The following is a 17,725-nucleotide window of genomic DNA, read 5'->3' on the forward strand; positions in this document are numbered from 1 at the left end:
ATGAAAAATCATTTCAAGTGCTCTCTAGTCATCTTTTTTTTAGTCTTTGGAGAAGGTAAAAACATCTTATGATTAAAGAGGGAAAATATATTTTAAGTTTGTAAATTTTGTATACCCATTCAGAGTTTTAGTTTGGTGGGCAGATGCTTTTCAGAATTATTTTCCTTAGTTTAGGTCTATTACAGGTCATCTTTCTATAGCCTCCTATGTGCATCTCATTTCTGTGCATATTGTCATGTCTTTCCTTTGAACACTTTTATTTAAAAATGAAGGGGGGCTTCCCGGGTGGCGCAGTGGTTGAGAGTCTGCCTGCCGATGCAGTGGACACGGGTTCGAGCCAAGGTCTGGGAGGATCCCGTATGCCGCAGAGCGGCTGGGCCCATGAGCCACAATTACTGAGCCTGAGCATCTGGAGCCTGTGCTCCGCAACGGGAGAGGCCATGATAGTGAGAGGCCCGCACACCGCGATGAAGAGTGGCCCCCACTTGCCACAACTAGAGAAAGCCCTCGCACTGAAACGAAGACCCAACACACACATAAATAAATAAATAAATAAATTTTTAAAAATGAAGGGGAAGGTTTCAAAACAACTCTTTCTACTTTGCTTATTAAGTGAGGCATGTGGTTTACCTACATGCCATGGCTTCTTTCTTGGCTTTTTAATTAGCTTATCTCTGCAGCTTCAGATAAGCATGTATTGTATGTGCTGATTTCTTAGGCTTTGGCAAATTAGCTATCTTCATTTATATGCAAGTAGGCTTCTTTGTGTGTGCATGCAATGCAACATGAAACCAGACTGAAGTTGCTAGTTTTTAGCATCAAACAAGCTGCTTCAAATTTTTTAAACTAGGTTCTTTGTAAACTTGGTTATTTGAAATCATATCCTATAGAGTCAGCAATGACCGTTTTGCCAATTTAGAATTGTTTGTGCAGATATAGGGTTTCTGAAATTTGCTGTTTTTCATGTTCTTTGTATTCAAGCCTTGATTTAATGTGTTTTGATCATTTTTCTAATCTGTCATAATGCACAAGCAGCTTTTTCAGTATGCATTTTATTCAGAAGACAGATCACAATGCATCCTAATTTTTTTTCTTTGTAAGATGTAGCTTTCAACTTAGTGCCTTTCCTTAATTTTCTCAGGATTCATGTATAAGCAAGCATATCCAAACTTTGAAGAAATTACTACCTAGATATTATTCAGTCCTTTCTTAGAAAAAAATTTTTTTTTACCATCCAGAGATAATTTTGTTATTAACATAAGAAGTTTGAGAGCTATTATATTACCAGGCATCAAATCCAGAAGTCCTTAAATTCCTTTCTTTTTTCTTTTTTATTATTTTGGCTGTGCTGGGTCTTCATTGCTGCACGCGGGCTTCTCTCTAGTAGCGGTGCAGGCTTAGTTGCCCTATGGCATGTGGGATCTTAGTTCCCCAACCAGAGATCTAACCCGTGTCCCCTGCATTGGAAGGCAGATTCTTAGCCACTGGACCACCGGGGAAGTCCCCTTAAATTCCTTTCTAAATTTCAGAAAAGTCAACTTTTTCAACATCGTTTTACTTAGGAAGAGGGGAAAGAAATTGAGATTCCAACTTTATATCTCTCCTTTTTTCTGAAAGCCATAATCTTTGCACATTTTAAGTTGGGAAACTGTTGGAAGGTGCTGTCTCTTATGCATTGTGCGATGCTTACAAATATCCCTGGTCTCTATTGACTAGATGACAGTAGTACCACCCCAATGTGACAATCAAAAATGTCTGTAGACGTTACCAAATGTCCCCGGGAGGGGAGAGAAAATCACTCCCAAATTGAGAACCACTGTTATAGAAAGATTTCTCATCTTCACACAATTATTTGCCTCCTCCAATTTTTACTTACGTATTTCTTACTCTTAAGTGACTGAATCAGTACACGATAGACAGTAGCACAGAATTGTAAGGCCAAGAAATGTATGTCCTGTAATTTCCCTTCCCCATCATGCCCTTTTGCAATCCCTGATAAGGAAAAATATGACATGTCTTCTTAAAAACTCAAATAATCTTAAAATTTCATAGCTTAAAAAGGTAAAATAGGAATTGGGAGTAGACATTTTCTAATATTGAGAGAAGAAATGTCTACTTTACACACATATATAGCCTCTTTACACTGCAAAAAGGAATTCAAATAAATTAAAATTGAATGCTGTAAAATGTGCCAAATAGAACAGAAATCTGTTGAAGATAACAAAAAAAACCCACAAGTATTTCCAGGAATCAAATGAGTCTGTTGCTATAGTTGAGCACTGTTCTGAGTTTCTGGACAACAAAGAAGGAAAAATCCTGAGTTAATAAGAGAGCTGATTTGATAGGACCCATAAAGTTGTGTGCTGCATTGCATGGAATGCAAAACTTATTCCCTTGTTCTTTTTTTTTTCCAAGATAAAGTGAAATCTTTTCGTGCAGCTCTACAAGAGGAAGAACAGGCCAGCAAGCAAATCAACCCGAAGAGACCCCGTGCCCTTTAAATCAGCATTTGCTGCTAAAGGATTCCCAGAACCCTCGCTACTGTAACATACAATGGTTCAGCTGTAAGGGCCATTCGAAAGTTTGAAATTTTAAGTGTCTGTGGAAAATGTCTTGTCCCTTCAACCTGAATGACATTTCAATTTTGTGAAACACTCCTTTGTCTACAAGATGTTTCTAGTCCAGGAGGCACAACCAAGGTTTGGGAATAGTGAAGCATTTTGTTTCATTTACCCACATAGTGATTTACTTTTGAAGATCCTTGCCAATTTTATTTTCTGTATGATGAAGTAAGATTGTGGACTTGATCCAGGGGTGAATAGTAGGGGGAAGCCACAGCATTTCCTTTTAACTCAGTTCAATTTTCATAGCAAGACTGAGCAGTTTTAAATCCTTTGCGTGCATGCATACCTCATCAGTGATTGTACATAACCTTGCCCACTTCTAGAAGAAACAGCTGTGCTCACCTCTTCCTGCTTTGTGCCTTGACTAAGGCTACTGACCCTAAATTTCTGAAGCACAGCCAAGATAAATTACATTCCTTATTTGTCATTGTAAATTACCTTTATCGTGTGTACATTTTTACTGTAATTGAGACATTTTTTGTGTGTGACTAGATTTGCAGGATGTGCCATATCATTGAATGGAACAAAAGTCTGTGACAGTGGACATAGCTGCTGGACCATTCCATCTTATATGTAAAAAAATCTGGAATTATGATTTTAAAACCATATAACATGTGGTTATAATTTTCTTAGCATTTTCTTTGTAAAGAACTAAAATATAAACTAGTTGGTGTATAATAAAAAGTAATGAAATTCTGAAAAGAGTTTTATCTTAGGATAATACATATATATGCAGTGTGTGTTCCAGTGTGGTATTAACAAGACTAATAGTGCAATTTGATCTTTACCAATACCATTACTTAAGTTGAAGTGTCCATTAGCACCCCAAAGTGTACCTTTTAAATGGTACTGTTAAAGGAAATTGGCTTCTGATGCATGAATATGTACATGTACATTGAAAGTAGTCCATAATAGAACTGTTAGTTTAAGCCAAGTATAGACAGTACATAACTCTCTTGAAAAAGAATTTAAGCTAAGAAAGAGATGACTTTGTCTTAAAAGGCAGAGCTGCCCCAAGCTCCACCCATTACCTAATGTATGATGTTTCACCATTATTTGTTGAGAATCACTAAATTCTCACCAATCAGTTCATCTAGGGCATGCTGCTTTTTAAATGGTGGCACTTATTTTTACAGATTGCTATTCCAAGGAAGAAAACTGGCCGCTTTTCATGTAAATATTTTGTTAGATTTATATATCTCTCTAGGAGTTTTCCCTCAGTTCCCAGGATAGTGTCTAGGAGTACATTAACAACAACAAAAAAGTCTCCCAAGGGTGTCTTGTTTTGATTTACTCTAGGGAACTACCAGCTCATTCATATGGGCTAATGGGAAGCTATGAATAGAGTCACATGAGCCAGATTCCCTACTTCACTGTCCACAGAACTCAGAAGGTCGCTGTGGGAAATCCTAACACCATGGTGAAAAGCTCCTCTGTAAACTTGAAATATAGAACAAGTGTAGATTTTCACAGTGTGCTTATTATTAAATCTATGGAATGAGTTTTCGAGACAGTTTACTTCAATACAATCACTTTTGTTTTGGAAGGGACTCAGGTTTTCTTGCAGCTGTAAGATATGTTCTATTTGTGTTTATTTCAAGGAGAAGAGGAAGAATGGAGAACTGTTACCATTGACCTTACAGAGGCTGTTTAAAAAGGTAGTTTCTGAGCCTAACTGATCTTCAAAGGACATAGAGATATGTGAATTTACTCATTTTAAAGCACAACAGATTAGTCTTAATTTGTTATTTAAATTAGAAGGGTACAATCTCTGGAAGGTCTCCTCAATTTGAAATGTACTGCCTTATACTATAATGGCTTCATTCTGATTAGTATTCAAGGTATATTAAAAATCAGTACCAGAAAAGATCTTGGTAGTATAATCCATTCCTTCAGTTTTACAGATAGGGAAATCTGAAGGTTATAAAAGGGACTGAAACTCAGCAGTCCATAGGAGGACAGGGAAATAAGAGGGAAAGCTGAATTAAATCTTAAATTTAGAGCTTCCCTGGTGGCACAGTGGTTGAGGGTCCGCCTGCCGATGCAGGGGACATGGGTTCGTGCCCCAGTCCGGGAAGATCTCACATGCCGTAGAGTGGCTGGGCCCATGAGCCATGGCTGCTGAGCCTGTGTGTACGGAGCCTGTGCTCCACCACGGAAGAGGCCACAACAGTGAGAGGCCTGCGTACTGCAAAAAAAAAAAAAAAAAAAATCTTAAATTTTCCTTTAAGGATAGAGATGGTACAAGTGAATTTTGCTAATTAAGTAGTTTTGTGAGATTAAAAAAACCTACTCTTAATTATGTAGTATTTATGTAACAAAAGTGGCTTTGTGCAGTTATTATAAAGAATAACTTAAATTTTTTGGATCTGGATTAAACATTCTTTACTTTCTCAGACTTGAAAGCTGATATCCCTATTAATAATTAACTAAAAATATACATTATTTTAGTTATATAGGAATGTTTTAATATATTACTTTGAAGCTAGATTTCTAAAAAATCTGTTTATGCAAACAACCTATCTTTCCTTCTAGGTTCAGTGTACCTGTTAAAATAATTTGGATTTTAACTTTAAAGCCAGTGTTGATTTATAAAACCCTTTGAACTTTTAAATCTATGACTATCTCCCCAAGAAAAAACATACAATCTTATAGTTCATTTCCTTCTAGTTAAGCATCCTCATTTACAAGTAAGGAATGCCCAGAAGTAATATGCCTGGCACCATGTGGTGGCAGTAGCAGACTCAGGCTTACCTAGAACCTTAGCCTATTATGCTGCAGGATTGCTAAAGGGGTAGGCAGTGATAGAAATTATATAGGATAAACAGAGAAAGAATGAGAGAAGCAAAATAACATTTTAGGAAACAATTGCTTTACTGTACACATGAATAACAAGAAGAAATGGTATGGGGAATATGTGACTAAATTAAGCATATTTTAACTTTCTTATGACTTGAAGAACAAAGGCCTAAAGAGCTAAAATCCTAAAAAAAGGTTCTGACAGTAATATATAACATAGAAAATATTAGTGTAACATCTTTATATAATACACTGTTAGAAATAACTTTTAAGTGTAAAGTTGTGCGTGTCTGCGGCTCTTAAACTTGAAGAGTATCATGTATAAATTGGACCCTGCCCTATGTTATATATTAAAATCAAACCAAAACCAAAAAAAAAAAAAAACCTGTATAGTTAGAACTGACTTACTTCCTTAAAAATTCAGAGTAATAAACGGTGACAACAGTAGTAAACCAAAAATAGTCAAGCACATAGTATCCAAGCATAGTTCATCTTCTCAAATTATTAAGAATATATATTAATTCCACTTTGTTGAGTTTGGAAACTTCTCTTCTGCAGATACCTAAGAAAAATGGATACCTTCTGCATTGAATCCATGTAGCAATCTGAAAAAAGAAACCAAAATGGGATGGTACTGAAATGCTAGTTTGTAGCAAGTAACAGTGCATACATAGTCCCTATACCATGAATTCTAAAACACAAATATATCAGCAAACCTGTGAAGCCCACCCACTCCTAACACTAGTCATTAAAGAAACTTTATTCTTCATCTAAATTTATGAGATGTGTATTGGTTAAAACCACTTCATTTTGATGCCTCTTCTGTCATAGCCTGTATGTCTTAAGGCATGATGAATTTAACTAAAATGATCTTAGACCTACACTATCCCTGGCCTAAGAGGACACTGGCCCTTGTTCCATTTCAACCTGGTAAGTGAATGTGAAGCTGTTTGGAATTAGAGGCACGAGAGAGATGAATGGCTAATCTCATGTGTCCATTCTTCCTCTCTGAGTTCACTGTTACTGAGATTCAAATTAAATACTGCTTCTCTCTGGATACCTGTGTACTTATTAGATCCTAGTTAGCAAACTGCATGTTTAGTAACCTTGAAGAAGATTAATAAGAATGAAGGAAAATAAGATGAAATATTTCTACTTAGACCTGCCTGAGATTATTTTCAGAATGGCCCATAGGAACCATCGAGATGGGTTAAGATATCTGAAAAAGGAAGATGGGTACTTTTGAATAATGTTCAACTCCTAGGATTAACATCTAATAAAGACTCAGTAGTACTGCTAGCCTGCCAATAAAATATAAACGCCATTTGTCTCAATTACATACAACTGTGTTTCTAGCTAGACAAGTCAAACCAATGACTTTTATAACAATCTACCCTCTTTTTTATCAGCCTCTAGACCATGGAAGCTTTAAAAATTAATTGGATAAACAGGAAAAAAATTATGGTTTATTAGTTAGGAAATCAGAGTGTTAGTGATTAAAAACAATGAATACAGGTTAATAATTACCTGGGTAATTTGACACCTTATTCTGCTTTCCTAAGACTTACTTGCTTAATCCAAGGAAAACAAATTTTGGTCTATATTGCCCAGTTAATTATGACACCCTTCTTTTGCTTCAGGTGTGTGGAACTTGCCTCAGTCCACAAAATAAGTTACTGAACCAGTTAGAAATGATAACCAGATAAAGAAAAAAGACCCAACTATATATATTATGATTCTTTTACCTTACAGGCTACTTTGAAGAGACAAACTGTTAAGACTAACTGTGAATGGGAGTTGGGGGAGGGGGCTAGAGGGGAGGAGCATGCACACCACCACACACACTGCCACAGAGGTTATCTCCAGGCTCGGACTGTTCTCCACTGTTCTTACAGAAAGTATTCGTTCTGCTGCAGCTAACTAGCCTCCGTCTTCTAAACCAAATACTATTCCATACCATGGAAGTGCTATGCAATAACTCCCAGGTAGCACCTTATACCACTTAAAAGCCTTTAAATTTCTAAATCTGAAGGTGTCACAGTAAAGATATGTAAAAATGTAGGAAAAGGAAAATGTAGTTACCTAATGAAATCATCTATGTCCATGGAACGGGCCCGTTTGTCACTAAAACCTGTGCTGGTTAGGATTTGCTGTATTTTATCTGCTATGCTGAAATCTTCTGGTATTATCTATCAATATAAGATTCAGAATAAATGAACAACATATCTTTAATGAAGTCACTTTGACTCTTTTTTTTTTTTTTTTTTTCAGTTCAGTAAGTCATAAACAGTCACCTCATCTGTTCATGATAGTTTTGGAAAGCCTGTTTGTGCAAATTAAGACTTGGATCTCATTAGTTAAGTGGTTGATTTTTTATCATATACCAAATACACAGAAGACCTTGAATGAATTAAATCATGTATATTGCCCTTTTTCTTCTTAGAAATTCTGAAATAGTTGTTTCAGGCGTCACAAAGTACTTCATAACACATAAAATAATTAAAGCTATAAAATAAATTTTACAGCAATTGTTATTTCTTTAAAAGTAACATATTCCTGGGCTTCCCTGATGGCGCAGTGGTTGAGAATCCGCCTGCCAACGCAGGGGACACGGGTTCGTGCCCCGGTCTGGGAGGATCCCACATGCCGTGGAGTGGCTGGGCCTGTGAGCCATGGCCGCTGAGCCTGCGCGTCCGGAGCCTGTGCTCCGCGACGGGAGAGGCCACAACAGTGAGAGGTCCACGTAACGCAAAAAAAAAAAAAAAAAGTAGCATATTGTTGATACAAATTTCATTTTACCAGCTAGTTAAGTTTTTCTCATAGATGGCCTCTCCAACCCTTGAGAATATTTTATACTTTACATCTTTCATCTAAAAACTTTTCTTAATCCAGCATAATATTTCCTATGTAGGTAGATGTTCAATGACTTTATTCATAAAATGGAGGTAGCAATGTGGTACATTAAACCATGTAAGATCTGAGTAAAAAAATACAAAGGAAATTTGCTTTTATCTGTCTGCTCCATTTAATTAGCTTGAAAGAACTAAAAAGTTATCAAACATCACAGTCATTATATATGGATATGTCTATGTGTGCTCACACAACTAGTTAAAGAAAATGTTGCACAGATAATAAAGAGACATTAGGTTCACAACCAGAAATCTGCTATTTATCTCATACTTTGTTCTAATTATTTCAATTTCTGGGTATTAACAAAAAGTCACTGAGAAAATAGTAACTTTAAATTTGTAATTGCTACGTAAGCAACAAGCAAGAAGGGACAGCCACAATTCAAAGGCTAGCAAATGGTACACAATTATTTTAAGCTGAGTAAGTTACACAAGCTTAAAACTTTGAGAAAATTATGATTCAACTGAATCTTTTTATGGCAAAAAAAAAAACCTGTCAGTAAAAGAGGATGGAGTGGAGTAGTCAAGGGTGTTCAGATATGTTCTGCAAAATACATAGCAGCACTGACCTGTTAGAATTCAAGTTAGACATGACATACTGTCTTTTAAGGATCCTATGGAATGTACAAAATTAAGACTCTTGTAATGATATATGAAACAGAATAGGAAATAGAGGGACATTTTAAAAAACAACAAATTATTGAAACAAGAGAAACATTTTCTGCTTACAATATTATGGACCGAACAGTGAATTCTGTAGTTTTTTTCCAGTAGCTGTTGCACTGCACTTGACCTGTATTACATATAGACATGATATCACTATTATTTCCAAATCAGATTATAAATAATTTCCTTTAAGTTTATTATAAGATTAAATCTATGTTCCATATGGCGAAATTAAGGAACTAAAAAAGCGTTGAATATTTAAACTTCTGAAATAATCGCAACTACTAATATTTAAAAAGTAAGTCCTGATAAACCTCTCTCACATTCTTAAAGAAGTTCTAGACTCCACAAAACATCATCTACAAACTTTTTTTTTTCATTGTGGCTTTCACCTTTCTTTTGACCTTGGACCCCAAATTGCTGTTATAATTTTCCAAGTTAAAATGCCATGAATCTTTCAAAAATGTGGAAGGGGTCCATCATCACCTCATTTTTCCAAGGAAAAACTAGGCAGATGTGTGGTCAGTTTTTGGTTTTTTCCCATTTTGCAAAAAAAAACCCTGATCTAATTCCCAAGTCCAGAAACTTTTCTTCATTAAATTCTCCTGCCTCCCAAAGTACAAAATTAAAGAGATAAAAATGTGTCTGGACGTGGATCATGTTTATGCCTTAGGGTATCTGTTCAGGAAAAAGGACCAAAGTCTAGCAGTTAGCACAGTATCTGAAGCACTGATCCCTCATATATTATACATTAGTAAAATACTTACTTAAATGCAGCAGACAGTGTCTTGTTTTTCCTAACAAAGGTGATCCTTACTAGGCCATCCCATTCCTGAAACAGTAGATGGATATTTTCTTACAGAATATTAAACCCTGCCTATACCTACTAGGTATTATTTTGTGTTAATATATAAAAATGAAAGGAGTGATGGAGTAATGAAAATGTTCTATATCTTGATCTGGCTGGCACACATATGCAAAAGTAAGACGCATACTTGATTTTCACACTTCTGTGCACCTCACTGAATATTTTACCCTCAATTTTAAAAATAGAAAAAAATACATATTTGTTCCACATCTGAACAAAGAACATGGCATTTATTTAAATCTAAGTATCATTTTTAAAAAACTCAAAACAGACATGATTTAGAATATAGCCTGTGAAATACACCTAAGTAAACCTTGCAGGAATAACTGACAACCACTCCACTGCCACCAGTTACTGACCACATAAGCAATCACATTTTTATCCCATGTGATTGCAGTAAGGTTTTACATCAAATCACCTGGCTTTCTTCTTTTTAAATGGCAGAAATTAGAATTTTGATGAAAAAGTGTTACTCATACTATTTAACACAACTATTTTCATTTTATCTTGTTTCCCATGTCTTATTCAAATAGATACATGTTTTCCATAGCTATAATCTTCAGCAAATTGCAATGGCATTCTAATCTTTTTACCTTTTGCAAACATTTTCCATGCTCTTGAGGTCCTCAACAACTGTCTTGTGTCAAATAATTCCATCTACTCCATTACAGGGATGTATCATAATTAACATTCTCCTGTTTAGACATTTAGGTTGACTCATTACCTTTCTGCTGCTACAGACACACGTCTTCCAGGTTGGACTTTTTTTCCCCTTTACTGAATGACCTAGTTATTTTAACCTCACCTGAAAATTGATAGGTGGCGGTGGATTCTTAGGTTCTATCCTTACGACACTGGATTCCACCTTGGGTGGTGGTCTGAAGTTATTCTTTCCAACCTATTAATCAGAAAATGTTTAAGGAGTCCTCTCAAAAACAACTTTAAATAGTAATCAAATATGCTTTCCTCCCAGAAGGCACAGCTAGATGCTCAAGGATGAGTTAAGCCACATTATTTCAACAACAGTCACGTACTTTCATTAGATGGTCCACACGTGCTAATAGTTGTGTATTAATCGACAGTCTGCAGTATAACTTATCTCCAGGTTTTGCAACCAGTCGGAGAGCAAATTCTCTTTGAAACATAAGTACAGCACATCTAAAAAGACAGCAGAAAGGAATAAGGAACAAGGTCATTTTCAACTATAAATGTATTTTAACTGCAATGACTTTTCTTAAGTGGGAAATAGAGCAAAGCAATATCTGGGGTTAATAATTAGTCCAGCTGGCAAGAAGGGAGGAGAACACTTTCAGCCTGAGCTTTATTACCACAAAATGATCCAGCTGCCTTTGTTTTTCATTGTGTAATGGCCGTGGCTCCAACCCCTTGCAAATGTAAGCCCTCAATGATCAGGTGAGAAAGTATTTCAGATCAGCACTAGTCCATAAGCCCCTCTAGGAAAACAAAACCTGGGGACTTCCCTGGTGGTCCAGTGGTTAAGAATCTACCTTCCAATGCAGGGGACGCAGGTTCTAATCCCTGGCTGGGGAACTAAGATCCCACTATGCCACAGGGCAACTAAACCTGCACGCCCATGGTGCCACAACGAAAGATCGCATGTGCCTCAACTAGGACCCGACACAGCCAAATAAATAAATAAATAAATATTTTAAAAAAACAAAACCCAAACAAACAAAATTGGTTCAGTAGCCGAACTGTATGCATGGGGTGGTAAACATCCCTGTGGAAGAGCTGAGGCAGGTTGTGACATCAGTGTCCTCCTGATTTAACAGGTTAAGGAAAGTGGACTTTTTATTCAGCAAGCAAGGGGAAGGCTCCTGAACAGGAGAAGAGCATCTTCAAAGCTGGGATCTGACTTTCAAACTTTTTTGACAATAAGTCACAGTAAGAAGTACATTTGACGTTGCAACACCTGCCACAAATATCTCTATATGTTTAGGGAACTCAAAAAGTTTCATGAAACTATAATCACCTCGATGACATGTGCTGAATGCCCTCTGATATAGTCTATTCCATGTCATTTTTTTTTGAATGACAGTCATGGGGCTTCCCTGGTGGTGCAGTGGTTAAGAGTCTGCCTGCCAATGCAGGGGACACGGGTTCGAGCCCTGGTCCAGGAAGATCCCACATGCCACGGAGCAACTGGGCCCGTGAACCACAACTGCTGAAGACCATGTGCCTAGAGCCCGTGCTCCTCAACAAGAGAAACCACCGCAATGAGAGGTGCGTGCACCACAACAAAGAGTGGCCCCCGCTCGCCAAGATTAGAGAAAGTCCACATGCTGCAATGAAGACCCAACGCAGCCAAAAATAAATAAAATAAATAAATTTTAAAAAATGACAGTCATGGCTCACTATATTTATTTTATAACTACTAAGGAGTTTTTGACCTGCAATTTGAAAATTACTGTTACAAAGCCTGAGAAAATAGGGAAAGGCCACCTGGTGTCAGGAGCAGGACTTAGAGCGCACTCCCCCCAAATCACTCTGGCAATTGAAAAGGAAAGAGAAAGAGAGAGAGACAGAGAGAGACAGAGAGACAGAGAGACAGAGAGAGAGAGAGAGAGAGAGAGAGAGAGAGACAGCGACACACAAATTGGTATTTTCTACAAAACAAATTCTCCAGTAGTTTTTCAACTGAATTAACCTTAATCTTTGGCTAGCTGTGTTCATGGCCTAAACTGTCAATTTTCCTAAGATTTGGCAGTAACTTTGTTCTTGTCACAAACCTGAAAAAAGGTCGGTGCAGCAACAGCTTGAAGACAAAAGGAGAAGAGATCTGTAAGAGAATTAACTAGTTAGTTCTGGGAAATACACACAAGGAAACAAGTTAGTATATATAATGTTCCTTACATTTTGAAAACATACCTGATAAGGCAAATTTGCCACACAAGCATCAAAAAATGGCAAATCTGTTTTCAACACATCACCCACCATTACTTGAAGTTTGCTGGCCAGAGGCCTGATAATAAGAAAAGAAAAGCAATTAAAAAGAATATTGTTTCATAAGACTGAAATACACTTTAATTCTATTATGTATACTCACGTGCCCTGAACTCTTTTGTGAAGTTCAGCTACTAGCCTTAGGTCAATTTCACAGGCGATTACCTAAATTAAAAAAAAAATTTTTTTTTAGGTTAATTACAGAGTATAAATCTTTTCCTGTTATCTCGATGGAAACTTTTACATGATTTAAATGAATTAAACTCCTTTTCCCAATTCTACCATCAATATTCCTTCAATTGTACTCTACCAGCATATTTTAAAGAACTTATTTAAGAGAATTTAATGAAGAGAGTATTTACAAAATGTGGGAATGGGGTTAAGGGAACAACAACAAAAACACCACCCAGAAAAATAGACAACCAGACTATGTGAGCGTTCAACCCAAATAATTGACAGAATTATTGTGCTCATATGGCTCCACGCTTTGTAACTCAACTGATGACGAAAAAAATACACAATATGTCTTTGTAGTAAATGTTCTTAGAAGCACACAAAGCAACTGCTCCTGGAATGAGTATATCACTTCTCTCATCTACTAAGATCCAGAACATACAGCACAGATAACTTCTCAAGTGAATGAAAAGGGATACCAGATAGGCTAAAATTTTAATTTTATTTCAATATGAGATGAGGTTTTACTGACTTCCAGGAAGACCACATCTACAGAGTAGATGTATGTGCCGTTTATTCTGTTTAGCTACCAGGTCCATTCTCCAGCTTTCTCTGTGCCTGTAGGGTGATACAGTTCAGCTCCGTTGCCCTTTGACTTCTGGTTGGGATTGGCTACTGAAAGACAATGGCCTGATGAAAGGCATTACTGGTTCAAGGGGCAACGTTGAGTATCTCCTAATGTCTGCCCGTGCCTTGCACAAGTTTTGGCAGCGGCTGTGTTCTGCTATAAGTGGTCCCTGTTCAATGGCTCCTGCTCTTACTGGGCTCTGGTAACACACTTCCCTCCTCTTGCCCCTTGAGGTCTTTGGATAGTAACTATTTCCTGCTGTTGCTAGTCCTTAGGTTTTTCACTAATGTTTACTGGTTCCCTTAACATTCCCACATTTTGTCAATGGTCTCTTCATTGAGCTCTCTTCAGATAACTTCTTTAAAATGTGTTGCCTACTTCCACCAGAAGACACAAGTGGTCCAATTTAACTGGAACTAGGTAAGCCAAGAGACAAAGAAGGTACCAGCAGTGGCCAGGTGACACACTCATCTCAGAGGCCTGTGCTAGATCTCCTCCAAAGTCCTAGGTCCAATAACTCCAATTGCTGTGCTTTGTTCCCCTGAGCCTAGAAGTGGTAGCTGCTCTTTGTAATTACTACTATTGGGTTACCTCAGTGTTCTCATTTTTTCTCTTAGTCCTCTAGTAACCATGTAACCAATTCCCTATATTAAATTCCCTGTATTGAAATATCCAATGTGGTTTGTTTTCCTGATTGATATACCCCATATTTTCTTTTTTTTTAATCCATTTTTAAAAACTGAGATATAATTGACATATAACATTACATTAGTTTCATGTGTACAACATAATTAGATATACATAACATTCATGACTACATAATTACAATTTTATTTTCTTGTGATGAGAATTTTTACTCTCTTTAGCAACTTTCAAATATACTACACAGTACTGTTAACTATAGACACCATGATGTCCATTACATCCCATGACTTACTTATTTTATAACTGGAAGTTGGTACCTTTTGACCCCCTTCACCCAGTTCGCTCATATTTTCTAAGATAAAGTTTCTAGCAAAGGAGCAATTAATTAAATAGATCTGTAAGCCACCTGAGCTTGCTCACATAGTAATTTCTGATACCAAACACTAAATCCTCTTTTTACCTTTTTTGCCTTTTCTAGCAACTTTACAGTCATATTGCCAGTTCCAGGTCCAACTTCCAGCACCACATCAGTTGGTCTTAAGGCAGCCTACAAGCAAGCACAACCACTTCAGCTTTACAGGCACATCTGTAATAAGTTAATTTACATCTGAATATCTTTACTCAAAAGTGCCCAGTTAGATCTTATCCTGACTCCTTTTTTAGAAGATTTCTTCATGATCTATGTGCTTAACAAAATTATCTCATTAACATTAGGTGCAAGTGGAAATCTAACACCTCTTCTAACTTCGGGCAATGGTTAGGAGTCAGAAAAGCAGGGATAGTTCTTTCTGAGAGTTGCATTCTGCTTTCTACCTTTGAAATGATTCCAACAGCATCTTGTTACCAACTCTGTTACCACCAAGTTCAAACTGGAAAGGTCAAAATGATGACCTTGCCTGAAAACCATAACACGTTGTACCAGTATTTCTCAATTCTACATCCATGTATGGTTTCAGGGATGCAGGAGGGCTTCCCTGGTGGCACAGTGGTTGAGAGTCCGCCTGCCGATGCAGGGGACGTGGGTTCGTGCCCCGGTCCAGGAGGATCCCACATGCCGCGGAGCGGCTGGGCCCGTGAGTCATGGCCGCTGAGCCTGCACGTCCGGAGCCTGTGCTCCGCAACGGGAGAGGCCACAACAGTGAGAGGCCCGCGTACCGCAAAAAAAAAAAAAAAAAAAAAAAGTGCCAGGTCTAAAATCAGATGGCATTCAAAGCTCAGGGATGCAGGAGTATCCAGAAATTGTACACAAAACTTGGTGTCTGTATGTACACAGCTGCAGTTCGTAGCTTTCATCAAATGCTCAAAGGAATCCATGAGCCAAAAAGGTTAAAAAGCTAGGCCAACTCTCATTTTGTAAACCACACTAAATCGAGATTACCTATGTAATGTTCTTTCTACAGATCCAGGATGCTTCCTTTGCAATCCTGAAAGTAATTTGCACCACCTGTGTTTCTTGTCCTAGCACCCAATCATCCAAAACAATAAGAGAACATCAATAACCCATACAGGAAGAATACTCCAAAGAGTTTATATGTGGCATTGGCTTATACCATATAGGTTTCTCTGGGGAACAAACTTCCAAAGGTGTCTGTTTAGACATAATTTTAGGGTCTGGAGTAAATAAAAACTAACAGTGATAGATGGTGCCTAGAAAAGTTATTGGGAATAAAAGAATAATAATCTGGAATCGAACAAGTAGAAATGTCAAGCTAAGAAGTAAATAATCTACAGAAAGATAAAAGAATGTAGAGCCAGGAGAAGCCGAGACTCTCAGAAGGAAGCAAATCATATTGAAGACAGCTTGTGAATCCTACACAGTTCCTCAATTCATTCAACAAGTATTTATACAGCATTTATTTTGTGCCAGGCATCCTTTCTGTGCTTAGATATTCCGAAGAATAAAACAGTAACCCAATAACTCTCTCCCTCTCCTCTTCCACACCCACCTTATCGATAATGCTGTTAACAATGAGAGGATTTTTCAAAACGTGCTGCCCAATCCCCGTGTTGAACATGGGTCCTGGAAGAAAACATAAAATAGCCTTAATTTCCCAACTACAATCAAATATTGGACCATCCCAGAGAAGAAAGCAGGATAGTTGGGTTAAAGTAGGTGCGCCAACGAGAGCCACCAAACGTCACGCTTGGAGCCGGGATGACAGACTGTTTCAGTTCACCCCTTCTGCTGGAAAGGAATCCAGAGACCGCGCCGGGCCTGCGGCCGGCGCTCCGGGAAACTCGGGACTTGCGCGGCTCCCAGAGCACGGGCCACGCCTGGTCTCACTGTCCCGGCCCAGGACTCCGTCCTCGCCCGGGTTCGGTCCTGCCGGAAGACCCAACCCGACGGACCGCAGCTCCCTCCCGGCTGTCCCCACCTCCTACGCTCTTCAGCTCCCGGCGCTGTTGTGGCCGCTCGCGGCATCGGCCGCTCGCCCCTGACTTGATCTTCGGCATCTCTGCAGGCAGCAGGCCCACAGGCCGGGGAAGTTAGAGAGGACCGGAGCCTGTAATCGCGAGTCACCGAACCACGTGGGAATCGCCGGCCCGCACCAACAGCACAGGTTCTGGCCACGTAGGGGAGGGGCGAGGACCCGCCCACTGGTTTGCTCCGTGGTGCGCCCCCTAAAAGAGGGCCGACCTTGGGGTCCGCTGGCCGCCGGGAATTGAAGTCATAAGCTGGGAGAAAGCCTGGCCTCGGAAGCCTACAGATCCCAGAAGACACCGCGCTACCGATTCTGGCAATTTGGACTGGCTAATTTGGAATCGGGGGCGGGGTCTCGCCCCTACCCACACCGAATGGGTTAAATAGGTTTTGGTGTGGTACCTCAAGGTTGTGGAGGAAGTTTAAGTTATACTAACGCAGTTAGGCCTGTGGATGCTTCATCAGGCCAGGTTCTGGAATCGCTGAAGTCCAAAGAAGGTTTCTTTTTGTCACGTGCCTCGCTCCTGTTTCCCAGCCGATCGTGGGGTGAGAATCCCAGGAACTTGGGAAGAGGAGCTTGCTCCTCTAGGGGAGTGAGTTCTCCGCTGCTTGAGTTGTGGAAAGTAACTCTGAGAATGTAATTTTTCTAGTTCCACTAGAGCTACTAGTTGCTTCGCTTCCTTCTGTGCCACGTCATTAATTTCCTAAACTTTTCCATATTGAGCTCTAGCTGTGTATTAACCACTATTGTGTGCTAGAGATTCAAAGTTAAATGGGAAACTGCTCTTCTCAAAGTTTATTCTGAGAGAGTTAGACAAAAACTCCGAAACTCTGTAAATGTGGTAATTGTTATGCATTGCATATTGTGATAGGACAATGTATCCGACTGTAAGTTCCATGAATACAATGTCCATGTCTATTTTGCCTGCCAGTGTAATGGTTCTCAGTTTTTAATGTTTCTTTGTGTACCTTATTTCCTTGAAGAAACAATCTTTTTATGTTTTTACCAAAGCTGACTTTCTTTCC

General features: G+C 38.5%; 2 protein-coding genes across 5 annotated transcripts in view; one reads left to right on the top strand and one right to left on the bottom strand.

Moving 5' to 3' along the window:
• The window catches only part of KIF2A (kinesin family member 2A), a 68,989-nt gene extending 65,663 nt beyond the window's left edge, over positions 1-3,326 (top strand). For all 4 annotated transcript variants that reach the window (XM_059063541.2, XM_059063543.2, XM_059063542.2 and 1 more), the window contains one exon: positions 2,416-3,326. In XM_059063541.2, the coding sequence (XP_058919524.1) occupies positions 2,416-2,501 (86 nt within the window). In that variant the 3' untranslated portion in view covers positions 2,502-3,326. The remainder of the gene's footprint in view (positions 1-2,415) is intronic.
• A 1,747-nt stretch (positions 3,327-5,073) lies between these two features.
• On the bottom strand, positions 5,074-16,942 carry DIMT1 (DIM1 rRNA methyltransferase and ribosome maturation factor). Its single transcript, XM_059063546.2, has 12 exons — positions 16,653-16,942; positions 16,224-16,297; positions 14,738-14,824; positions 12,934-12,995; positions 12,756-12,849; positions 12,617-12,666; positions 10,901-11,024; positions 10,672-10,764; positions 9,766-9,830; positions 9,062-9,125; positions 7,506-7,612; positions 5,074-6,028 (listed from the first exon to the last, which is right to left on the bottom strand). Exons 1-12 carry the CDS (start codon positions 16,729-16,731, stop codon positions 5,986-5,988), a joined length of 942 nt encoding a protein of 313 aa, XP_058919529.1. The 5' UTR covers positions 16,732-16,942; the 3' UTR covers positions 5,074-5,985.
• Positions 16,943-17,725: the final 783 nt, after the last annotated feature.

The sequence above is a fragment of the Kogia breviceps genome, chromosome 4 (genome assembly GCF_026419965.1).
Source record: "Kogia breviceps isolate mKogBre1 chromosome 4, mKogBre1 haplotype 1, whole genome shotgun sequence".
In the NCBI taxonomy this organism is placed as follows: Eukaryota; Metazoa; Chordata; class Mammalia; order Artiodactyla; family Physeteridae; genus Kogia; species Kogia breviceps.

Bases quoted from the DNA above. Each gene is read 5' to 3' on its own strand.
- DIMT1 (XM_059063546.2), bottom strand. From the start codon at position 16,731: ATGCCGAAGATCAAGTCAGGGGCGAGCGGCCGATGCCGCGAGCGGCCA. The intron at 10,765-10,900 runs GTACGTGACTGT...TCTGATTAATAG, and splicing joins GTGTGGACCATCTAATGAAA to GTTGGAAAGAATAACTTCAG. The intron at 6,029-7,505 runs GTAACTACATTT...TTCTTTTTTCAG, and splicing joins GACATAGATGATTTCATTAG to ATTGCTACATGGATTCAATG.